Source organism: Marmota flaviventris, chromosome 2 (assembly GCF_047511675.1).
Source record: "Marmota flaviventris isolate mMarFla1 chromosome 2, mMarFla1.hap1, whole genome shotgun sequence".
Taxonomy (NCBI): Eukaryota; Metazoa; Chordata; class Mammalia; order Rodentia; family Sciuridae; genus Marmota; species Marmota flaviventris.
In genome coordinates, this window is record NC_092499.1 from 121,219,825 (window position 1) to 121,245,618 (window position 25,794).

The window sequence follows — 25,794 nt, forward strand, 5'->3', positions numbered from 1 at the left end:
TGCACACAGAGCCCCACAAGAACACTAGGAAGTACTGACTAGCAGCCCCACTCCCCTGGCTGCTCACACTTGCACACACAGGCCTCCCTGTGCACATCCACAGACCTCTCAGCACACATTACAGACTCCCACGTTCACCTGTGCACAACCACAGGCCAGTCTACACATGCTCAGGGCCACACACAGGAACCGTGGCCACCATGGCCACCGTACGCCACGCTCGCCTCCTGGGCTTCCTGTTCAGACAGAGCTAGTGAAGCAGCCAGGACCAAGGCAAGGAGGAGGTAGGAGATTAGAGATGAAAGGCCCCGCATCAGACTGGAGCCAGTTTGTGCCTGGGGAGGGTCGGGTCAGCTGGGAGACCTTGGCAAGTTGCCTAGTCACAAAGATCAGGCACAAATGCACCGGCACACACATGTGCCCACACATGCCCAGACAGGCTCCCAGGCTACGTCACAGCTTCCTGCTCGCGGTGGCCATGGCTGCTCTGGGGAGGTCAGTGCTCTGTCCTAAATACTTTTGAGAGACGTCACAGCCCCTCTGGCCACAGAGAGCTCAGAAGAGCTGGGCTAGGGCCTCCCTGTGGCACCAGGTGCTCTGCAGACCTGCAGCAAGTCCCAGCTCAGAGAGGTCACCTGCTCCAGCACCTCAAGGCCAGGCCGCTTCTGAGGATGGCTTTGGGGGCTTCCTATCTGCTCAGGAAGCCAAATTTAGACTCCTGAAGGGCTGAGACCCAACTGGCCCTGGAGCAGGCAGGGCGGGTAGCTGTGCTGAATGTGCCGGGAGAACCACCCAGCAGAGCCGCAGCCCTTCTGTGGAGACTGGGCCCCCTCTGGGCTGCACTCCCAAGCTTGGGGGTGGATGAGAGCACCCCTCCTACGAGGGGGGACGAGGCCTGGGTGGGGAGCGGCTTCGTCAGACGCCCAGGCCCAGCCTGGAGGGCACGCTTTCCTCCCCTGCACAGCTCAGGGTATCTTTCTTCCATTTTCAGTTCCTCAGACCCTTGACAATGACCCTTCCTGTGCTGCCTCGCCCTCTGCAGGGAGCCCTGGGTGCCTGAGCCCCCTTCCCAGCACCAGCCTGCAACGTGCCTGCCCTCCCAGGGTGCTCAGTCTGTGGGAGTTGAGCTGTGGGGGGGGGGGGAGCCGCCACCCAGCCAGGTCCGCCAGCCTCTACCTGCACATCTCCCATGGGGGCCTCACCTTCCTGCCATCGGTAACTCTGTCTAGGTGCAGCCATGCCCCCCTGGGGAGGAGTCCCTCTGGACGCTGCTGAGCCTGAAGCCCCTACCCCACCCCTGCTGTCTATTGGCCCCTTTGGCCTTGGGCAGCGCCCCCCTCTCACTGGCTCCAACTTTTTCTTGGATAAACAACCCTGATCCTTGGGCTCAATCAGGACCAGTGTCCAGGGGCCACTCAACTCAGACTGGCTGCTCTGAGTGCCCCCAGGTTGCCCCAACCTTCTGCGGTGTAGTGAGGTGGTCACAGAGACCAGTGTGCTCCCTGCTTCCTTGGCACGGGCAGCTCAGGCAGGACCCTCAGGGGGCCTCTCAGGCCTTACCTGGCCTCCCTCCCTCCTTCAAGGCACTGATCCCAGGGCCCAAGCACTGCCCCTGCTCCTCACTGGCTGCACCAGGAGGGCACGTGTCCCCATGTGGTGACCCCCTCACCTTCTTCCTCTGCTCCTTCTGCCTCTCGCGGAACTCCTCCAGGCTGCGCAGCTCCTCGCGCAGGGTCAGGGCCAGCTGGATGTGTGCGCTGCCCACATTTTCCATTTCTAGGGTCAGAGGATGGCCTCAACCACCACAGCTCACCCTGCCTGGGCCAGCCCATACCTCCCTCACCTTCACCCACCCCCAGATCCTCCACCAGCCCCGCAGCCCCAGTGCAAACAAAGCTGGGCCCCAGCCTCCTCTGAGGGACCTGGGTTTCCCGGAGATCCCGCCACCCTGCAGCCTAGAACAGGGACAGGTGGGACTTACGCTGCTTCAGGGAATCAAAGGAGGCCCTCAGGGAGCTGCAAAACAGGAGGGCCAGGTCAGCAGGAAGATGGCACTGTGTGAACCCCAAGTCCTGGGTGGCCTGAGGGCCTGTGTTATTCTGGGGGAGACAGGGACCAACTCCACGGACCCCAAACTGGGATTTGTGGAAGACAAAGCTCTCGGAAATTCAATCTTCCCACTGCGGCAGAACAGGGAGGACCCGGCCCCCCTCTGCTCTTGTCTGCGTTCCTAGGGAAGAAGGGGCTGTGTTCAGGATGGTCCTTCCCTCCCTGAAACCCCTGTCCTCTCCAGGTAGCCAGTGCTCCAGGATGACGGAAGCAGGAGAGGGAGCGTCCACACCTGGCTCCTAGTGCCGTGGGAAGGCTGGAGGACGATGGATGAGGCTGGAGGTACTGGGCAGGAGGCAGCGGGAGGGGAGAGTTGCAGGTGCTGTCTGCTGTAGGGAGGGGGGCGGTGGGCACCAGAGCCAGAGGGAGGGGAAAGGCTGGCACTGGGTACGCGAGGCAGGGACGAGGCCCGAGCAGTAGGGGTGCCAGATTGAGCAGATGCCCAGCTCGCTTGACCCTCAGTTCAACAACAAGCATAAGTCTGCCCTGGGTGATTGGTGGACACACTCCCATCTAAAGAGCACCCATGGGAGCTGAAAGTCAGTGGAATCCGGTGTCCTGTATTGTATCTGGCAGCCCAACTGGGGGCTCACCCCAGAGCCATTGACAGCTGAGTCTGAGCCAAGGTACTTGTGCCCCTACCCCAGGACCCCGTCCTGTCTACTGCAGGTGATGGAGCACCACAAGGCAGAGGGTCCCTGGCAGAAACAGGAACGTTGTGGGAGAACACCTCTCTCTAGACCACAAGCTCTTGGAGGGGTGAATTCCCCATCCCAGGGAGGAGGGAGGCCGTGTAGGAAGCCCACCCAGGAAACCAGCAGGACCTTCATTCAGTAGCTTCTCCCTGCTCTGGACTCCCATGTGCTTTAGAAGCAGATTCTGAAGCCAGATGACCTGGATTCAATCCAGATACTACAATTTATTTGTTGTGTGACCTTAGACAAGTTACTTTACCTCTCTGTCTCAGTTTGTCCCCTCTGTAAAATGAGGATAACAAAACAAAAGGAAGGCTGTGAGGGTTACTCGAGTTGACACGTACAAAGTGCCTCTCCTAGGACCTGGAGCAATGGAGGAGTTTTACGAAGGTTGTCACTGTTGTGCAACCATCCTGGAAATATCTGCAGATCCCAGCCAGCCCTGGGGACCCCTAGGCCTGTCTGATCTGACCCCCAACCTGCTCTACCTAAGGGCTTACCAGCACCTGCTCTTACCAAAACCCCCGACTGGACTTCGTCTTCAGGTAGGGGGCTCCCTTCCCACTCTCAGCAGGGAGGGTGAGGAGCAGCCCATGCTGGGCAGCATATGAGGGATGCCTCTGCCTGCGGTGTCCCCAGCCTGGCCAGTGGTGCCAAGTCAACAAGGGCACTGGTTGCAGCTGGGCCTGGGAACAGGGCTCCTTTAACTAAGACACTGAAACACACAGTGGCGCCCTCCTCCCCAGGACACCAAGGAGCCAATCGAGGCACGCAGGGGAACTGAAGCCAGAGTGTGGCCAGGCTGGCTGGGTTCACACAGAGGCAGTGGCAGTGGCCCTGTCCCAGCGCATTCTGCTGTGGCCGGCCACCAAGCCTCTTCCTGCCTTTCTGTGGAGCAGCTCGCCTGCCCCCTGGTGGCCATGTGGCCACATGACACCCACCTTGTGACACCCTGGGCTGGGCAGGTAGGGCAGAGGCACTGTCAGAGGAGGCAAGATTGGCAGGTCATTTGTGCCTCCCAGCTGACAAGAGCAGGCCCCCTCTCCTCCCTGCGCTGGAGGACCACTGTGGCCACAGTGCACCCCAGAGGATCAGGGAGAATGGAGCCCACCGGCAGCCCCAGTGAGCCCAGAGGAATAAAGAGAATGAAACAAGCCAACTCCTCAGGCAGGAAACCCACCATGCTTCAAGTTTATAACAAGGGCAGGGGGGGCAGGACACGAGGGTTCAAGCTCGTGCCCCTTTTGGGGGTTCTGTCCATGCTCACGGGTAACCACTGGGGTTCACAGGAAGCGGGCCCGGCCTTGCTGCCCCTTGCAGCTCCTGGGAGCACACAGCACCCTCCCTGGGGAAGAAAGTGAGGAGGCGGCAGAGGCAACAGTTTTCAGGGGCAGGTGGCGTTTCAGGCAGAACTTTAAGGCAGGGAGGACCAAGCAGAGGAAAGGGAGGGCCGGGCTGGAGAGTCAAGGCCAACTTTCTGCAGGGCTGGACGTGGGATGTCAGGGGTCTTGATGAGCCCCCTGCAAAAGCCTAACGCTGTCTTAAATATGCATTGGAAGGGCTTGTGGGGACCCCGGGGGCTGGCGGCCCAGTCCTCTTTGTGTGTCCTCCCTTGCTGCCGCCCCACAGATGTTTGCTGAGTTAACAACATGCAAAAGAGGTCCCCGCCAAAAATCATCCTAAGATGTGGCCTGAGCTGCTGGCCGGGGTGAGGCTCCTGCTTGCTCAAGGTCAAGGAATGATGCCGCTGAGTCTCCGGGCAGCAGAGGTGGAGCAAGCCAACCCCCTGCCCTCTTGGTGTGCCATGAGCTACTGAAGGGGTCCCTAACCCCTTGGCCTTTATCCTTCCTGCCCACCTTCCTGCAGCAGGCCGGCTGGTGCAGCTCTGGCCATATCACCCACTGGCTCCCAAGTGTCCTGCCCTTTTCCACCTCTGAGCCTTTGTCCATAGGTCCCTGGCAGGAATGCCCTCCCCTCCAGGAGGCACCCCCAGGCCGGCGCACACCTCCGCCCTGCTTCCGGGGCCTGGCCTGCAGTGAGCCTGTGCAGTGCTGGCTTCTCCCACGCCGCTGACCCACTCTGCGAACCTTTTTTCTGGCCCTTGTGGGTTTATTTCTACCTTTTTTGCAGCTGCTTTGGCCCAGTTCCCCCTCCAGGCTCAGCTGGAGCTCCCTGTCTGGATTAAGGCAGCCTCAGCCCCCTGAGTGGTTTTCCAAGGGACCTTGGCGCTGGGCCAGGGCAGGGCCTGGGTCCCAAAGGAAAAGGCCTCAGCTCACAGCCAGGCCGCTCGGTCCCAAGTGAAGCAGGTGGCTTCAATTTGTCACTGAAGGTCTGCAGGGCAAGACTCGGGCACCTCTCAGGGTGACCATCCCCTTTCACAGGGAGGGCCCGAGTCTCAGAAAGGGACAGTGGCCCTCCTGGAGTCACCAGGAAATAAGCCAGGGCAGGCCCTGTCCCATACTCAGCCTTCCACGACCATGCAGGGAATCAAGGCCACCTGAGTGGGGCAAGAATCTGTGTACTTCCTCTTCCCGTGGCCCACCCAGCTCACCACTGCATTTCATTCTCTGCCAGGGGCATCCCTGCACTCAGTCCCATGTGACTCACGGCCCCCTGAGCATGCCTCACCCACCCGCCACCTCGGCTCCCTTGGGTGCCCGCCTGGACTCCTCTCCTGTCCCACGGCTGCAGTGGCCCTGCTACTTCCAGGAAATTCTCATTTTCCGTTGGTGTGGGAGGCCAGGGGCAGGCAGGATCCCTGAGTCTTGCCCCTCAGCTCCGGGGCTGCACCGCCCTCCTGGCTGTCTCCTCCAGCACCACCACCTGGGCCCCCTTCCCAGAGACACAAAGAGGTTCCAACAGACACCTGCTCATTTCTTACCCTGTCTAGAGCCTTCCTCTCTGTCCAGCCTGCAGCCAGCAGCCAGCCCTGCTCTAGAGAGGCTCTCTGACCAGGCTCCTGTTTATCTGTACTATAGCCCATTAGAGGGGGCAGATGAGAAACAAACTCAGAGAGGCTAAGTGACTTGTCCATAATCACACAGCTCACAAAGGCCAAGCAGCTACTAGAGCGTATATGTTCTCATGCACATCCTCTAGTCTTAACATGTTGATCTGGACATTAACCTCCCCTGGTTCACATTACTTTTAAATCTTTCTCTAACCCTTCCCACGTTTTTTTGTTTGTTTGTTTGTTTGTTTGTTGTTGTTGTTGTTTGTTTGGGTTCCTGGTTGGAAGTGCGGGAACTTCCAGGGTGCCCTGTGTGTTTGTAAGACCTAGAGAGTGTCATATTTAGGTGCTCCCTCGGGGCAGAGCCATGCACACGCAGGCCAGGGAAAGGGATTACCGTGGTAGCCCGGGTGCCTCAGGGCCCTGAGGGGATAGAGGCTTTCAGACTCTTGGAGTCCAGGGCTGTCTGACCTTGGGCCTGCCCCGCTAGCCTTCCTAGCAGACTCCAAAGAGGGCAGCAGCAGCCCCCACACTCCATGATGACCTCCCCTGACTCAGGCCTGCGCTAAGCCCCTGAACCCACTTCATCCTCAGAGGAAGGCTGCACTCCTGTCCCTTCACTGCCAATGGGACAGAGATGCAGGGCCCACTGTGTGAGGAGCTGGTGCCAGAACCAGGTATGGACTCACTGGCGACTAGGTCCTTGAAGCACAGACAATGCTACAGGGGGCTCGGACAGGCAGCAGACGGGCCTGTCCCCTGCCCCTAGGGACTCTGATGGAGGCCATTGGACTGAAAGCACCTGTGGGCAGCTGGCTCCCGCCTCCCCAGCCTGCCCTTCCCAGCTCTCAGTCACCCAGAACCTGGCCCGCCCGGCCCACCAGGCCCCAGACAAGGGCCAACCGACGCCTGCTCCGTGCAGTGCAGACCCTCCCTGGCCACCAGCCTCCCCCCACAGGAGGCTTCCCCTGTGTGAGGCCCAGCGGAGGCCGCAGGGGTCGCGCGCCCAGCGCAGCTCTTACTTGATCTCCGTCTGCCCGCCCGCCTTCCGCGCGATCTGCACCAGCTCCTTCCCGTAGCGCTCCTCCGCCTGGGCCCTGCAAGGACACGGCGAGCTGCGTCCCCCGGGCTGCCAGCACCGGCCCGGGAAGTGCCCACTGCAGAGCCGGAGGCCCACCCAACCGCCTCAGGGGCAGCAGGACCGTGTGGCAGAGTCAAGGCGCAGCCCCTCCTGGGAGTATGTGCTGGCCCACGTGGCCACCTGAGGGCACAGCCAGCGGCGCCCATGGGGCAGGTCGGGGTGAGGGGAGCCGCCTGGCTTCCTGCGGAGGGCGCTCTCTCTGCAGCAGCCCCTCCCCCGGCCACCCCACCGGCCCCTGGCCATCCCCGCTCACCTCTGCCTCAGCAGCTCCTCCACGTCCTTGCACATCTTCCTGCCGTCCAGCAGCCGCTGCAGCAGCACCTCGTAGCCCGTGTGGGCCGTGAAGTCCCTGCACTGGAACGCAGGGCAGGCGGATCCCTGAGCACGGCCCTCTGGACACCCCAGGAGGAGACCCTCCCTTGTCTCCATCTCCCCATCACAGTCCAGTCCTTGGGTTCAGGCCCTGTCCTCACACAGGAGGTGCCCACACAGCTGTGTGGGGGTGACAGGTGCCCAAGTGGTCAGGGGCTGCCTGTCTGACATCAGAGTTCTCAATCGGGACCCATCAAGGCCACCGAGGGACAGTTGATGGGAGGGGCCACCACTGAAGCACCACGATGACAGCCGCCAAATTTAGTCCCTCAGGGGTGCCTGGCACTACTCATGCTGCCCACCCCCATCAGCCTGTCACTCAGCTAATCAAGAAAGCAGGCACGGAGGGGTGACAGCTACCAAGTGGTAGCCTGACATTGAACGCAGGTTGGAGTTAAATTCTGCACGCGTGCTACCCAGCCTCTGCCGCTGCCGTGACCCAGGCGAGTCTCTGAGACTTAGCTCTGTACCCAGGGCCAGGCTGGGCCCTCTGTGGGCTCAGCTCATCTTCTTGCACCAGTCTGGGAAGGTGGGTTTTGAGGGTGGCTTCAGGGTGACCAGAGCACACCTAGAACACCCTGCGTCACCTCTGTTTTACTTTTTGTGACATTGGGGATCAAACCCAGTGGGGTACTATGCAAGTGCTCTGCCACTGAGCTATACCCTCAGCCCTGGGTCCCCTCTCAGCTGGGCTACGTGAGGGTCACCCTAGAGAATCCCCAAGGAGGGGCTGCTCCTGCACCTGGCACTTGCCCAGCCAGTCCTGGTAGTCCTGACCAACCTGCCCCGCCCCTGCCCTTGGGTGCGGACTCTAGGTCCGTCTGAGCTGCTGGCATGGGAAGCTGGGGTGGGGAGGTAGCATGCAAGGACATGAGAGGACAGAAGTTCCTACAGCATCCCCAGGTCTAGGGAACGGGTCCCAGCACCGGGCTGCCTACCCCAGTGCTCCTGGCTCGCACATGTGGCTGACCCTAGAAGAAGAGGATAAATCCTGGTGGGAGGCAGGGGGTCTGCCCCTCACTAATCCCTGCCAACCCTTAGGTACTTGGCCAGGCAACTGCAAACCAGGGCAGCCTGAGATTCGGCACCTCCTCTATCTGCTTTTCTGCCCCCTCAGACCCTCCCAAATCCTGAGACTGGGAAAAGGAGCCCCAGTTTCCCTGACAATAAATGTCACGTCCTCATACATCGGAGCTCAGAGGTCTATGGGGCTCTCCCAAGTCACCCACCCCTAACCTGTTTTCCAGACAAAGCCTGGCACTCCTTCCCCTTGCCCAATGCCTCTCCTCAAATTATGGGTATGTGGGGGAAGACTGGGTGGAGTCAAATCAAGGAGAGCTTCCTGCAGGAAGAGGCATATGAGCCAGGGAAGAAGATGTTGTATTCTTCAAGGTCTAAAAAGAATCAGACGTGGGGCTCAGGACAGAGATGGCACCAACGGCCTCACCTAGTCCTAGCCCACCCTCAACCAACTCAGAGTAGTCAATCTGTAGGCCTGTGGGATACAGATACTTAGAACCCCAAACTCACCCTCCTCCATAAGCAACCCTAGAAATTCCTGGGGAGGGCCTGACCCAGGCTCAGTGGCCCACAGGGTGCAAGCTGAGTGTATGGGCCTTGGCTGGCCACCAGGACCCCAACAAGATGAAGTTGTCCCCCAGTGTGCTGCAGCCTGTCCTGGGCACAGCGTTTGCCCTCAGGTCCAGCCTGGCATCGCTTAACCACACGGGCCAGGCTTCCATTCCCATGGCCTTGGTGGGCATAAATCTGACCATTAAAAGCCGGCAGACCATGCTTCCTGCCCCTCAGCTTCTGCCCTCCCTCTGGACCCCCAAGTCAGAAACCTGTGGCAGCAGGGAGAGAAAACAAATTGGGAGCTTCGGCCTCCTGCCCTCCTTGTGAGGGGTCATTCTCACCAGTGGACACCAGTGTTCAGGTCACAAGATCACAGACACCCAGAACTTAGAAGTATCTTTCTAGTGCCCCTGTGTCCTTGGGAAACTGAGCCTGGAGAAGGGAAAGGCTTGCCTGAGGCCAGAGTTAGGACAAGAATCTTCTGGACTCTCGGGGGCCTGCTCTTACCCCTGGGGAAGATGTGGGGACGCAGCACCCAGGCAAGCTGGAGTCCAGCTTAGAGCGGGCTGTGCTGCTGCTCCCGCCCGACTGCGCCTGGCCCTGAGTCCAGGGGGGCCCTTCTCTGTCCTTACTGAGGTTCCCAGAGTAGAAAGAGAAGCCGAAGCAGACCTACGTTGGCCATTCTGGAGCGGTGGAGGGCGGCAAGGGTCCTGAAGTCTGGTCTTCAGGACTCAGGTCCCCACAGTGTCCAGGCTGGAGAATTCTATCCAGCCCCCGTGCAGAGCACAGTGTGGGGGCTGGGGGGAGTGTCGATGAGTGAGCCACGGTCACAAGTGATGGGGCTGTTCTGAGGAAGTGCCTGTCCCCCCCCACTGGGGCTACTCACAATGCCACAATGCCTCCCAGCCCTGCCCCCTTCCACCAGCCCGCACCCTCCCCCTCCACCCCCACCCCAGCCACCTCCTCAAGGGGATGGGCTCTGACTCATTGCTCAGAGCTGGGAGAGAAGGCTCAGGATGCTGTTGAGGGAAAAAGGAACCTAGAAGTCTTATCTAAACTGGGTTGGCAGGTCCACTGTGCAAGGCCCAGCACCAGTCAGAGGCTGTCCCGGGCCTCCTCGCCCTCCTCTCACCTCCCCTCACTTCCTCCTGCTCGCCCTCAGCATCTGTCACCTGAGCCCTGCCCATGGCCTTGCCCTTCTTGAAATCAAAATTGTAGCTGGATGGGCCACAGTCATCTGCTGGGCGTTTCCCCAAAGAGAGGCTTCCAGCGCTAGTGTGTACTTGTGCAGCTCAGCAGATCCTCAAGGACCTGAGGGCCGTTCTCAGGAATGAAACCTTCAAAAGAATAAGACCCCAGTCTCTGGGACCCATGGGAGGTCGAAATCCTACTTTGATACCTACCCCAGCAGACACAGCCAGCCCACAGCCACCTCCCCACACCAATCAGCACTTTGCATTTGTACCTCTCCAAGGAGTCCCCCTGCTCCCCCTTAGTTATCTGCTTGTTTTTTTTTTTTTTTTTGTTTGTTTGTTTGTTTTTAGATTATGAATTCTGGAGGTCTCGCAGCTGAGCTCTGTCATTAGCGTCCTGCTAGCTTTGCTTAGAGAACACCTCTGACATGTGGTTACAGGTGACTGGGCTACTTGTCAAAAACTTGAAAGCCATTTCTGTCCAAACCACCAATTCTTCACTTGGGCCTGTGCAGATGTCCGATGAGGTGACCTTTAAACATCAAGAGGCCCCAAACTCCACCCTCATACCAGGCTGATGCTGCTATTTTCTGAACCCAGGTCCCCATGAAAAACCATAAAGTTTGGTGACATACCACAACTTCTCTTCCTGTCACCTTCCCCATGCCTTAAAATCACTCTACTTCTTTACCCCATGAATATCCCTAAGCCCTATCCTTGAGGAGGAGAATTTGAGACCTGTGTCTCCATCGCCATGCTCAGTCACTGAGAATAAACTTTTCTTTTGCAAAACTTGTCGTCTTGGTGATCATCATACTACAAGGCGGGTAAAAGTGGCCTGGTTCAGTAACACAGTGTCCACTGATTGAGTCCATCTGCCACATACTGAGACCATCCCAGCCACCACCTTACTGAAAAGTCAAAGACCCGGGACATAAAGATGGTAACAGGGATGTGACCCCCCACCCTCAAGGCCATTCCACGGGTGAGGGGCAGAATATGGGATTTGAACCCAAGTCCACCTGTCCCAAAGTCCCATCCCTATGTCAGTCATTCAGTAGACAGCTCAGGAACAGCTTCTCATTTTGAAACATGAAACAAGTTATTTTAAAAAGATAACTTTTGACAACAATTACTCAATTACCTCAGAGTTAGTTTGTATCTCAGACTATAATTTAGTCACCATGGGCTGTGGGCCAGCTCTGTGCCAGGCTGGGGCAGAGAAGCACTGCCTGGAGTAGGGGGACAGAAGCCATACCCAGCCATGTGGCATGGGGTGGGGTGGGGACGTGCCCCAGGCTAGGGGTGCCAGGTGATGAGCAGCCACAGTCCGCTCCTCAGGGAGGCCCACTAGAGCCAGATGTGATGCTGGCCTTGTCATCCTGGCGTGTGGCCACCCTGGGCTCCAGGAAACCCCCCAAGGCTCTGTCCCAAGGATGTGCTTAGGGTGGGAGGAGCATGCTCCCACACAGCCTGGAGGGGCAGTGGCTAAGTCCCTGTCCTGCCTGGACAGCCCCCCAGCCCCCTTCTCAGGGTGGACCTGGGGGTGTGCCATGTTAGGCCTGTGAGCCGGCCTGGGCCTAGTGTTCCCCAGTGGCTGGGTAGAGAAGCAGCCTCCATATCTACCACCACTTCCTCCTTTTCCTGCCCCTATGGCTACACACACACACATATATTTTTAGATGTTGAATAGACCTTTATTTTATTCATGTATTTATATGCGGGGCTGAGAAACAAACCCAGGACCTCACATGTGCTAGGCAAGTGCTTGACCACTGAGCCACAACCCCAGCCCCCAATCACTCCGGTGGCTGCAGGGGCTGGCCACAGAGATCAAGGCCCCAAGCAAGCCACTTCCCTCCTTGGGACCTGGTTTCTTCATCGGAAAAGTGGTGGGGGCAGGAGGCTGACCTCTCCTGGCCTTGTCAGCCCACCTCTCTAGGGCCCAGCCCCCTTTGAGCATGTTATGGGTCAGAGGGGGCATCTAGCCTTGTTTGAGAGACTGGAAGGAGTTGATCAGACGAGGTTTGAACCCTGCTCTGTGACCCTGGCATACTCAGCTTCAATTCCCTTCCCTGTGAAAATGGGCCTAATGGTTCTTACTGCGTGGAGTTGACCTGAGAAGCACATGAAATAGTATGATCCTGTGAGAACAGCAAACTCGGATCAGAGCTTACCCCAAAACAGGTACCAGGCTCAGCACCACGACTCCTGTTTACAGACGAGGAAAATGGAACACAGAGAGGTTCCCTAACCTGCCCAGGGACCTGCAGGTCACAGTCAGGACTTGAACCTAGATTGCCCACGTACTTAGCCTTCATTACTTCACCTCTCTGCAAAACCCCAACCTCAAAGCTGGTCACACAGGACCAGTGCTAGTCCCCCATGCCCTGCCTCCTGCTTCCTGGCCTGCTACCCACTCATGCCACCAGGCAGAATCTTCTCCCAGCTGTGGCCCCTGCAGAGAAAAATGAACCATTCGACAACTTCCCCCATTCCCAGGTCCATTTAAAGGGAAGCAGAGGTTTTTTTCAAAGGTCCCTTGTGTGGAATTCTAGAATATAAAGCATATTAGAGGACAACTCAGCCTCTGACCCCAGAGGGAAAGGCCTGGGATTTGGTCACAGTTTTCACCTGCCAGGAATAAGGTGGGCAGCCTTGGTCAGTCACTTTTCCATTGTGAGTCTTTCTAACTATTGAAGGGGCACAGACACAAGAGGACACTCTCCAGCAGGGGACAGATGTATGTCCTTGGGGAGACCTGGGGAGCCATGGGGACTGGTGGCTGCCTCTCACCTGGGAGTCTGGACTCAGCAGGGAGTGTGGCACAGCAGCTGCTTCTGGGGTGGAGGGAAGCGAGAGGCCTGGGGTAGGAGTGCACAGCACATCCAAGAACTAGCCCTGAAATTTTACCTGGGATCAAGGTGGGGGCTGTGGAAGGTCGAAAGAGCTGCCTGCTAACTCTCAGTCCAGGAGAGCTTCCTGACAGGGAGAAAGGAGCCTCAAAAAGCAGCACATCTGTAACCCAGAGACTAGGGAGGCCAAGGCAGGAGGACTGAAAGTTCCAGGCCAGCCTCAGCAATTTAGTGAGACCCTGTCTCAAAATAAAAAGGGATGGGATGCGGCTCAGGGGTAAAGCACCCCTGGGTTCAACCCCCAGTACTGCAGAGAGAGAGAGAGAAGCAGCTGCATGGAGTGCACCATTAAGGTGGGCATCCCAGGAAGGTGGACAGACACAGGTAAGGACAGTGGCTCCTGGAATGGGGGTGGGGGGAAGACCTGCTGTGGATCCAGGAGGAAAGAGGTGGTTCAGGGAACCTGCCACTTGGGGGCACCATCACCAGCCACAACAGCATCAGGAAGCTGAGTCCTGTCCCTGGCACTGGCCTACAGGACTCCAGTCCATGGGACATCAGAAGTGGCTGTCGGTGCAGCGTGGGGACAACACAGCAAGAGAAGAAACAGCCCCTTTCCTCCTTCAGCATCAAAGGCTTCCTGTTCCAAGTTGGGAGACTTAAATTGAATGAGATTGCAGTATTAGGTTGGACTGGCCTGGAATATGTCTGGAAATGACTGGAAAAACCTAACGTGTGCCCAAGGGGTGAAGGAGCAAGATCTGGAATGTGGAAGAAAAATCGAGTTTCCTGCTTACACCCTACCAAGTTCAGATTCTATTTTGTAAAAGGCTAAGAATTCTTGTTGAAAACGTGTCCAGTGTCTAACACGCTCTTGGGTCCTTCGTGAATTAAAACCCCTTTTAAAAATCACCTTTTATAAACTTAGCACTAAAAATACCCCCAAGTAACCCAACCAATAAATGGGCAAATGAACTGAGCAGAAACTTCTTAAAATAAGTACAAATGGCCAAAGATCGTGTGAAAAAAATGTTCAACATCTATAACCATCAAGTAAATGCAAATCAAAACCACCTTGAGGGCTGGGGCTGGGGCTCAGTGGTAGAGCGCTCGCCTGGCATATGCGAGGGTTCCAACATCCGTCCGCACCACAGGTAAATAAATAAATAAAAGATCCATTGACAACTAAAAAATATTTAAAAAAAAAAAACACATTGAGAATCCATCTCACCCTGGTCAGTATGGCTATCAAGAGTACAAAATAGGGCTGGGTTGTGGTTCTGTGGTAGAGCGCTTGCCTAGCACACGTGAGGCACTGGGTTTGATACCCAGCACCACAAAAAAAAAAAAAAAAAACCTAAATAAAGTCCATCTATAATTAAAAATATTTTCAAAAAAGAGTACAAAGTGGGGTTGGGGATATAGCTCGGTTGGTAGAGTGCTTGCCTTTCATGTACCAAGGCTCTGGGTTCAATTCCCAGCACCATAATAAAGAATACAAAATGCAACAAATATTTGTGAGGATGTGGGAAGAGGGAACTTGGAGACACTAATGGTTGGAATGTAAATCAGTGTGGCCATTATGGAAATCAATATGCAGGTTCCTCAAAAAACTAAAAATAGAATTATCATATGATCCAGCTTTAGGACTCCTGGGTATAAACCCAAAGGAATTAAAGACAGCATACTATAGAGATACCTACACATCCTGATACAGCTATTTTTAAAATATATTTTTAGTTGTAGATGGACACAATACCTTTATTTTATTTGTTTGTTTTTATGTGGTGCCGGGGATTGAACCCAGGGCCTCCCGCATACTAGGCTCTACCACTGAGCCACATCCGCGGCCCCTGACACAACTCTTAGTAGCCAAGTTGTGGAATAAGTCTATGTGCCAATGGATAAGTAGATGAGGAAAATGTGATATATACACACGATGGAAAATTATTCAGCCATAAAGAGGAATGAAATCCTGAAATTTGCAGGAAAATGGATGGAACTGGAGATCATCACGTTAAGCAAACTAAGCCAGATCCAGGAACGACAAGTATCACGTGTTTTCTATCATATGTGAAATCTAGAGGCGGGGAATGACATGAAAGGAGAAGGGAGACATTAAAGATGAAGGGGGTGGGGAAAGGCGGAGGGGTGAACGTGACCATTCGTGTGTGCCACAAGGAAACCCGCTGTTCCCAGGTTCATGCGCACTAAGAGACTATCTTTTTCTGGTGGGGGCAGAGACAGGACAGGGCAGGAGGAAGGCCTCTCTCTCCTCCAGAAGCTGCCACCTGCATTTCTGCACCTCTGCCAAGAAGGAGCGTGGCGCTGGCTGCTTTTGCCCCTCGTGCTCACAGGGCTTTCCGGCAGGGACCCTGCAGCCGGCGCCTGCCATTGCCCCTTCACCGCAGAGCCTTCCCTGATGCTTTTCTCCCGCAGACTGAGGTCTGTTGGAGAAGTGAGGCAGTGAGCAGCGGCTGCTGGGGAGAAGACGAGCTCCAAGAAGTGGAGGGCGCTTCTGTCTGGTTCCCGCAGGACCTGGTGGCCAGCGCCTGCACAGGCAATGCTCAGAAGCACGCCAAATGAAGGGCTGGATAAGCACCAAGGGAAGCCCTCAACAGGATGTGGCTTTGTGACTGCTGGTTCCTGAGGTGCCCCCAAGGGGACCAGAACTCTTGCTTATGGATTCAATGACTCATTTCCCAGTCCCTTTAAATAAGCCAGACAGACTTGTCCCCTCTACTTTTGACCACTGTCCTCTGAAGTCGGTCTAATTATTCCCATTGTAGAGGTGAGGAAACTGAGGCTGAGGGAAGAGACGTCCCCGGGCGGCAGGTAGGCTCTTTCCCCTTCCCCAGGTACTACCCTAGAATGGTGCTCACTTCCATATTGGTTGGCAAATGGAGGAGGGCAGAGCACCAGACATGCAGGTATGATTAGGAGGGATGAGTGGGTGGCCACAGCAGGCCAGTTGCTGGCTGGGAGGATCTGGGAGGAAGGATGAGTAAGAAGAGGGTGCCAAGCCGAAGCCCTGGAGGAAAGCTGTTTCACCGACAGGTCTCTGTGGAGCCACCAGGAGCAAAGGGAGCATTGGGGGATGGTGTCTCCAGAGGCCAACTCTCCTGGTGGTGGAGACTGGGAAGCCACCCCCAGATCAGTACAAGGAAGGGCCTTCCAAGAGTCAAGTGGCCCCAGATTCAGAACACAGGGCAAGCTGTGTCACTAGTGCCAACCACTCATGGTTCATAAGCAGGTCAGGGGGTCCTGGGAGGGGGTTCCAGCCTCAGGTGTTGTGTCAAACTAGGGGGTTTGTGTCTAGGTGTCTCCTGACCAAGTATTGGAGGGCCCCTGGACAAGCACGTGGATGGGGGATGCCTTATAGCTTTCCTGAGATGGTCCAGGCCAGGCATTAGGAAGAGGGCCAAGAGGGCCAAGAGGGCCAAGGCAGACCTTTACTGTTTAGAGAGCCCAGCACATGAATGGGTCTTGAGCTACTCTGGAGCCAGTTGGGCCACAGGACCCTGAGGTCAGATAAGGGTTTCCAGAATTCCCCGGCCTTCCACCAAGTCTTAGTCTGATGGCTGCTGCCCAGGCCTTGCAGGGCCTCCCCCCTACGCAGCTGGGCAGCCAGCAGGACAGGCCCTGAGGTGTCTGGACCCACACCAGGCTCCAGAGTGCTGGGGAGCCACAGGCCTGTAGCTGACCAGTCAGCCCCCTGCCTCCGTGGGCCTCCCTCAGAGACAGCCTGGGAGCCTTCGGGAAACCCCCTGCAGGACCACAAGAGCCCTGAGGAGGACCACTGTGCACCAGCTTGACGTCTCATCCCAGTCATGCTGGGCAGCTACTGCGGGTGACAAGGACGAGGAAGGCCTGGAGGACAGGTTCCTCTGGCCCTGTGGGCACCTGGCTGGTGACCAAGGCCTGGCTTGACAGCTTTATTCTTTGACATTGGCTCTTTCCCCTGGGAGGACGGAAGGATCTTCCGGCTCCTCTGTGGGGTCCTGGCTGCCCAAGGCTCAATCCTCCATCGTGCCCAGCCTCAGTCCCTGCCCTTCCTCCTGCTTTATGAATCCCTAATGTGCAGAAAAGCCAGAGACAAGGGGCAGGGTGGGGAGAGGACACAGGGCAGTGCCAGTGCGAAAGCCCAGAGGTGGGACAAGGAGCTGGAGGTGTGGTGCCACCCAGGCAGCAGGAGGCCCTGAGGGGAGAGGACCTGCCCAGGGGGCACGAAGGACCAGAGGCAGGTCAAAATTCAGGGGAAGGGAGCCATGGGGCCTGGTGGGCTCAGCCGGGCACAGAGCCATCCTCTTGGTCCAGCATCCCCTCTAGCCCTCTGAGAGCCCTGGGGCCATCCGCACTATCACGCCTCGCATGACACAAGGAACTGAGGCCCCACAAGCTCAGTGGCCTTCCCTCGCAGCCCCTCTAGCGCCCCTGCCAGGCTGACGAGGCAGTCCAGGACTCCCTAGGTCCAGCAGAGGCCGAGGGTGGGGCAGGTGTAGGAGGGAGGCGGTGGGACCGGGGTGGTCAATGCAGGGAAGGAGGAAACTGAACTGCCCAGAACCTGAGCCCCCTGGAGGAGACAATGACCCTTAGAGCAAGTCAGGAGGGTCCCAGGCTGTCTTCACAGGAAGGATAGCCACCACCAGGGCCTGCCTGTGATGACCCATGTAGGGCTCCTTGCTGCAGAGGCTGCAGCCTGTGAGTGACCACAGAGGGACTGGATCCAGGCACCAGTGGTCCAGGCATTGTCCCTGCACGTTCCCATTTGCAGGCACCACCCCTCCTATGCCATCTACACCCGCCGAGGACCTCCCATGGGAGCGCTGGCCCAACTTCGGGGAGTGGGGCGTGGGAAGAACTCAGGCATTGAGTCCTGGTTCTGATCAGTTCTATGTGCAAAGATTGTGAGATCTTGGGCGAGTCACTTAACCTCCTGAGCACAGGTTCCCTGCTCTGAAAAATAGAGCAGGGACTAAGTGAAATAATGCACAGAAGAGTCCAGCAAAGGCCACCCAACACCTAATGAGCTCCTGGAAAACAGTGGCCATGGATATTAGTACATAGCAACTAAAAGTAAAAAAAAAAAGGAAATAAAAATGAGAAGTAGAAGTGAGGTTGTATCTTTGCTGTGACACTTCTCTGGATTAGTTGTTCCCGGTCTGTGGGCCTCAGCTTTTCCATCTGTAAACTGGCATGAACACGTGTACATTGTGCCCTTATGGGACTGTTGTGGGGCACCCTGCTCTGTTGCTCAGAAATGCTGTGGGTGCTGGACATTGTGGTACAGCCTGTAATTCCAGCCTCTCAGGAGGCTGAGGCAGGAGGGTCGCAAGCTCAAAGCCAGCCTCAGCAATTTAGCAAGGCCCTAAGCAACTTAGGAAACTTAGTGAGACCCTGTCTTGAAATAAAAACTGAAAAGGGCTGGGGATGAGCCGGGCGCAATGGTACACGCCTGTCAAACCAGCGACTCAGGAGGCTGAGACAGGAGGATCCCGAGTTCAAAGCCAGCCTCAGCAACCACGAGGTACTAAGCAACTCAGTGAGACCCTGTATCTAAATAAGAAATATAAAATAGGCTGGGGATGTGGCTCAGTGGTTAAGTGCCCCTGGGTTCAATCCCCAGTACCAAAAGAAAATGAATAAATAAATGCTGTTGGTGTAAGTAAGGACTGGCAACCTCCCCTGGAGTTGGAGCTTTCTCAAGAAACAGAGATGGGCCCTTGGAGCTGCAGGAAGCCCCACACCTATCCTCATCTCCTGCCCTGAAAGTAGGGAGAGACCTCTGAACCTTCCAGAGAAGGCCCCTCAGACTTCTCTGCCAGTCTCAGTAGGTCCTGTGCCTCAGAACGACCCTGGACTCTTACTGAGATGCCTCTGATCCTGGGGTTAGATGGGTTCTCACACCTGTGGGGCTGGGGGTTGTCCATGGGGCTCCTTGCCCTTGCTTGGCCATTAACATGCACATTTCTGAGTCTCAGTCTTCTAACCATAGAAGCCAATTTATACTACAGTGTTTACTGACAAGGACCAGAGGCTCAGAAAGTGGAGGGCCACCAGTGAGTGTAGCAGAATCAAAGCAGGGCATTCACTGGGTTCTAAAGTCAAAGTAGGAAGCAAAGATGGTGCCCTCCAAGGAAGGAGCTCTGCGTTAGAATCTGGGAAATTGCTTTGCTCCAGCATGTTGTGTAGAACCACACTGTGGGAAAGTACATCTCTAAATAGAATGAGATGCTGCCCCTTTGTCCCTGGGGAGTGGTGCTGCCCGAAGGAGCCCTGAGCCCCCGGAATTTATCATTTAATTTAACTTTCGCCATTTAACATTTCATTCTCAGCCTCCATGTGGGTAGGACAGACTGTTGGACCCTGTGTACAAGATCCTTTTCTCTAGGGTTAGGAGTTATCTGAGAACTTGGATAAAGTTCCAGCAGCCTCATGGTTACTCTTGCCCTGACCTGAAGCCTAGTCTCCGTCCCTGGTCTTTCCCTGGCCCCACCATCAGTCATACATATTTGTTTCCAGGGTCAACTTCCACCCTCTTCTGTCTCTAAGTGAAAATCATCACAGATACCACCAACACAGCAGCTGCTCCCTGTGCTGCCCTGTGCTATGCAGAACCCCATGGCCTATGCCAAGCGTTTAGTACTCATGACAGCTCTGGGGACACCAGTCCACACCTCCATGCTGATTCTCCTACCCAACTTCCCACCTCTGCTGGCCTGAACCATTCTCCCTGACTTTCTGGGCATTCCTACCACCCATAGTCCAGTGTCTCTGTGCCTGGGAGCATGGGCTCACAGCTGGTCCACAGCAAAGGACACATGTTCAGAAGACACCAAGAAGGGAGTCTCTTTTTGCTTCAGAGGCTGTGGTCCTCAAAGTAAAGGAGTGGAAGTCCTGATTTTCACAGTCCTCTCAAGTCCAGGTAGGACGTCAGTTTCATGCAGGGCCCACCATGATCAGTGACCTGGGCTGCCAGTCTTCCCTCCAGATCCTCCTTAAAGAAGAGTGAGAGCTGGTGGGGCCTTAGGGAAGTCATGAGCCTACTCAGGAAGCCAGAAGGTACAGCAATCACAGGAAGGAGTCAACCACTCCATAACACTGCATTTGGCCATGATTTCTTGAATATGACATTAAAACACAGGCAACAAAATAAAAATCAGATAAATTGGACTTCAATAAAACGAGACTTTTGTGCAGGAAAAGACAACATCAGAGACCTCTCTAAGGTAGGGTGACTCCTAAGTGTGCCCAGGTTCAGGGAGTAAAGAAGGTTTGTCAGAAAGTCCCAAACTTCGGTTTCTTCAACTATAAAATGGGAACAACAAAAGCACTGCTACTCAGGACCCCAAATAACCAAAATAACCTTAGAGAAGAAAAAAGTTTGAGGATCGTGTTAGTTAGTTTTGTGTTGCTGTGACAAAATACCTAAGAAAAACAACTTAAAAAAGAAAATATTTATTTTGATTTCAGAGGGTTCGGTCCATGGTAAGCTGGCTCCATTTCTTTGGGCCTGTGGCAAAGCAGAACATCATGGCAGAGGTTGTGGTAAAGGAAAGCTCCTCACCTTATGGTAGCCTGGAAAGAGAAAGAAGAAGGGGCCAGGGACAGGATATAGCCCCCCAAAGGCATGCCCCCAATCAGGACACACTTCCTCCAGCTAGGCCTACCATATAAAGTTTTCACCACCAGCCCAAAAATTCATTCAGCTGTGACTAATTCACGGATGAGGCCAAAGCCCTTGTAATCCAGTCACTTCTTCAAATCCCCATGCCTGACCGTTGTCGCACTGAGGATTATCCCTTAACACTTGAGCCTTTGGAGGATATTCCAGATCCAAACCATGACAAAGACACACTTCTGATTCCTAAGCTTAGTACAAAGCTACGGTAATCAAAATAGTATGGTACCAGCATAAAGACAGGCTTGCAGACCAAAGGAATAGAATAAAAAGTCAGAAATAAACCCTCAGACATATGGTCAATTCATGTTTGACAAGGGTGACAAGACCATTCAATGAAGACTCCTTGGAAATCTGGGAATGGAACCACCATTTGACTCAGCTATCCCTCTCCTTGAACTATACCCAAAGGACTTAAAAACAGCATACTACAGGGACACAGCCACATCAATGTTTATAGCAGCACAATTCACAATAGCTAAACTGTGGAGCCAACCTAGATACCCTTCAGTGGATGAACAGATAAAAAAATGTGGCATATGTACACAATGGAATTTTACTCAGCAATAAAAGAACAAAATCATGGCATTTGCAGATAAATGGATGACGTTGGAGAAGATAATGCTAAATGAAGTTAGCCAATCCCAAAAAACCAAATGCCGAATGCTTTCTCTGATATAAGGGGGGTGACTCATAGTGGGGTAGGGAGGGGGAGCATGGGAGGATTAGATGAATTCTAGATAGGGCAGAGGGCTGGGAGGGGAAGGGAGGAGGCAGGGGATTAGCAAGGATGGTGGAATGTGATGGACATCATTATCCAAAGTACATGTATGAAGATATAAATTGGGTGTCAAAATACTTTATATACAAACAGAGATATGAAAAATTGTGGTATATATGTGTAATAATAATTGTAATGCAAAAATAATCAAAGTACATGTATAAAGACATGAACTGACATGAACATACTTTATATACAAGGATATAAAAAATTGTGCTTTATATGTGTAATAAGAATTGTAATGCATTCTGCTGTCATGTATTTTAAAAAAATAAAATCAATTGAAAAGAAAGAAAAAAAAAAGACCATTCAATGAGCAAAAGACAGTCTTTTCAACAAACAGTGCTGGGAAAAGTGAATATGCACTTGCAAAAGAATAAAGTTGGAAGCTTACCTCACACCACACACAAAAATTAACTCAAAGTGGATCAGTCACCTATACATAACACCTAAAGCGATAAAACTCTAAAATGAAAATATAAAGGAATAGTTTCACAACACTGCGTTCAGCCATGATTTCTTGAATATGATATTAAAACACAGGCCACAAAATTAAAAATCAGATAAATCAGACTTCAATAAATGAGACTTTTGTGCATGAAAAGACAACATCAGGAGAGTGAAGACAATTCACAGACTGGAAGCAAATGTTTGCAAATCATATAGCTGGTAAAGGATGAGTATCCAAAATATATAAAGAACTCCTACAATTCAACAACAAAGGACAAGTGATTCAGTTAAAAAATAGGCAAAGGCCTTGAATAGCCATTATCCAAAGAAGTTAAACAAATGGCCAATAAGCACATGAAAACATGCCCAACATCCTTAGTAGGGAAATGCAAATCAAAACCGCAATGAGATATCTCTTCCTGCCTTCTAGGTTGGCTATATGATTTTTTAAAAAGAAAGAAATTAACAAGTGTTAGCAAAGATATAGAAAAAGTGAAACTCTTTTGCATTGCTGACGGGAATGTAAAATGGTACATTTACTCTAAAAAAGTTTGGCATTTACTCAAAAAATTAAATGTGTGGGGCTGGGTGTCAGGCCCAGCGGTAGAACACTTGCCTAGCATGCATGAGGCTCTGGGGTTCCATCCCTAGTACTGCAAAATGAGTACATGAACACATCTGTAAATGAACAGTTAAGCATGTGATCACCATGTGATCCAGAAATTCCACTCCTAGATACATTCCCAAAACCAGAAATTCAGAGCCTTGTACACCAATGTTCATAGCTGCATTCTTCACAATAGCCACAAAGAGGACACAGCCCAGACATCCATCAATGGATGACTGCATAGACAAAGAAAAAGGTATATATATATATATATATATATATATATATATATATATATATATATATGAATGAATATTATTTTGCCATAAAAGTGGGGGAAATTCTGACAGATGCCGCAGCATGGATGAGCCTTGAAGATACTGCAATAAATCATATAAGTCATACACAAAAAGACAATATGATTATACTTTTATGAGATACCTAGAATAGTCAGGTTCACAGAGACAGAAAGTAGAGACGGAATGGGGAATGGGGAATGTTATGTTTGGGATCTTCAATGTCCCCAAAGGTCATGCGTTGAAAGCTTAGTTTCCAGTCTATAATGCCATTGGGAAGGGGTGGGATCTTTAGGAGAGGGGCTGGTCACGCGGAAGGAAGCTAGGTCACTGGGTGTGTCCTTGAAGTACATTCTGAGCAGTGGCCTCTCCTTTCTCTCTTTGCTTTCCAGCTGCCACAAGCTGCTCACCACATGCCACAGTGGCAGAGCCAAGCAACCATGGACTGAAATCTCTGAAATCAAAAGCCAAAATAATAAACCTTTCTTCCTTATAGCCTTTGTGTATGTGTGAGTGTATGTCACAGTGAGGGAAAACTGACTAACACAAACTGTGTGGGGAATTTACTGTTGAGAATGAAGAGCAGTTCTGAAAATAGTAAATGCTCTTAACACCACTAGACTGGACACTGGATTGCACACTTAAAAATGTTTAAAATATATTTACCAGACTAGGTGCAGTGGAACATTTCTGTAATCCCAGGAGGGAGGCTGAAGCAGGAGGATTGCAAGTTCAAAGCTAGCCTCAGCAACTTATCGAGGCCCTAACCAACTTAACAAGACCCCTGTCTCAAAATAAAAAGGGCTGGAGATGTGGCTCAGTGGTTAAGATCCCCGGGTTCAATCCCCAGTACCAAAAAAAAAAAAAAAAAAAAGATGATAGATAGATAGATAATCTCCCCCAAAACCAAAACCTCCAAACTCTATTCATTCTCTGGTGAGTCAAATGAAGTCACACAGATAGGAAGAGCCAGACATATGCTCATGGTCAGCAACAGTGATTAATCACCATAATCACCTACACCAGCGGTTCTCAAGCCTGGTTACATGTCTGAGGCACTGGAGAACTTTGAAATACCCAGATACCCAGGCCCCCTACCGGAAATGTAGATGTAGTTGATCCGGAGCCTGCTCTGAGCCTTGGGCTTTTTGAGAGCTACAGTCTAGAAGACCTGGCTCTCCCCTCTGACCTATCTCTACCTACTCTCTGCCTCGGCTTGCTTCTCCAGCCACGCAGGCTCCCTGTTGTCCCTCGAACACCTCAAGCATGCCTCATCGCCACCTCTTCTCTTCCTCTCCAGCAGTGGCTCAGTTTCCTGTTCCTGCGGTCACCACTGGGAGGCCCACCCCATCTCCATACTGGCAGCAAGTCTCTGTGGCTACTTCCTGTTGCCCAATATAGGATGGAAGGAGCTGTCACCCGCCCACTTTCTGTCACGCACTGCTCAGGGTGCCAGGCCTGAGTAAACCACTGTCCCAGTTACTCAAAAGGCTCTGACCCAGGTCTGGGAAGGCAGCAGCTGGCCCCAGCCAGCCCCAAAGCCTATGTAGGGGGCAGCCCCTGGCCCATGGCCCTTGCCCAAGCCAGTTTCCTCTGTAAAGCAGGACTAAGAAAATGAGCCTCATAAAGATAACAATGTGCGAGGTTCCAAAAAGCTAGAAGAAAGAATTTTGAAAGTTTCACTATTAAAAAAAAAATGGCAGAGGTTTGAGGAGATGAATATGTTTGGCCTAATTTGAACAGCAATGTACACTTGAATTGAAACATGATACCCCATTAATATATCCAAGTCTATGTTATTGTCTATCAATTAAGAATAAATTTTTTAAAAGAACACTCTTATTAAAAAACAAAACAAAACAAAACAAAAAAACACCAATCTCCTAGGACTACTACTGGAATTAAATGAGATGCATAGAGCATCTTGTTATTTGAAACCAAAGGAATGTCTGTCTCAAGGTAGAATGGAATAGGCGATGGTGGGTGGTTAAGGAGGCATTCTGGAAAGATCCACATCCAAGGCTCAACATGCAGGCACATATCCAGTTATTAATCTGGGACCCTCAAGACTGGTTCCTGGTCCAGCTCACTGTGGTGAGCAGGAGGTGACCCCTTAGCACGGCCCTGAGCCACCTCGCCCTCAAAGCCCTTATCGTAGGTAAGCACAGTTCTTATTGCCCCAATGTCCCATGGATGAGGAAACTGAGGTTCAGAAAGGGAAATGACTCTCTCCCAAGTCATCCAGTAAGTGAGGGGTGGGGCAAGTGAAGTTTCAAAAAAGCTCATTTCCTTCAGAACCTGGGGGATGGGGAGCCACTTGGCCTCTGAGGGAGGGACCTTTTGGAGCCGACAGAGGGGATCCCCGGTGTGGGCAGCGCAGGGCAAGGGGTGCCACTGCCTCCAGCACCAAGGCAAGGCAGTTTCAGTTTCCACCCCAAGTTCCTGTCATCCTGTGGTTTGCAGCATCAGCGGGCTCCAGTAAGGAGGGAGGACATTCTGGTCATAACCTGCAGCTGTCGGGCCTTTTTGCACAAGAGGAAATAAGCGCCACCAGAAAGGTACAAAAAGGCAGAAGAAAGTGTCTCTGCCACCATTTAGGTCAGAGGTGCCTTTCACAATCCAGCTGGGGCTGTCCCTTCCTGCCAGTCACTTTTTACAATGCCCATGGCACCCTCTGTGCCTCCCACAGCTCTGTCCCTGCTGGACTTTCCACCTGGAGTGCCGTCGACTCTCCAGCCATCTCCCCAACTCTCACCCACCTTCTAAAGCCCAAGCAAGGCCCTCCTGCTCCATCCCTGGGGCTGCCCTAACCCAGGGGCTGCCCCAGCTGAGCTCAAGCTCCTGGGGCCTGGAACACCAAGTAAGTCATCAAAGATGCACATTTTGTTTTCCACAAGCAATAAGATTAAAGGTGGAGTTGGGCGGGATGGTGCATGCCTGTCATCCCAGCAGCTCAGTAGGCTGAGACAGGAGGTCAGCCTCACAAGTTCAAAAAAATAATTGGCAGTAACCTCAATGATCAACAGTAGGGAATCAGACACATAAATCATGTCTATCAAATCCAAAAGCTGGAGAATCGTGCAGCCATT

The 25,794-nt window shown here is 53.3% G+C and overlaps 1 protein-coding gene across 3 annotated transcripts in view; it reads right to left on the bottom strand.

Moving 5' to 3' along the window:
• Pstpip1 (proline-serine-threonine phosphatase interacting protein 1) overlaps positions 1-25,794 on the bottom strand; it is a 41,709-nt gene that overhangs the window by 7,716 nt on the left and 8,199 nt on the right. For all 3 annotated transcript variants that reach the window (XM_027923538.2, XM_027923534.2, XM_071608492.1), the window contains exons 2-5: positions 7,149-7,249; positions 6,777-6,851; positions 1,982-2,016; positions 1,670-1,776 (exon numbers count right to left, since the gene is read on the bottom strand). In XM_027923538.2, the coding sequence (XP_027779339.1) occupies positions 1,670-1,776; positions 1,982-2,016; positions 6,777-6,851; positions 7,149-7,249 (318 nt within the window). The remainder of the gene's footprint in view (positions 1-1,669; positions 1,777-1,981; positions 2,017-6,776; positions 6,852-7,148; positions 7,250-25,794) is intronic.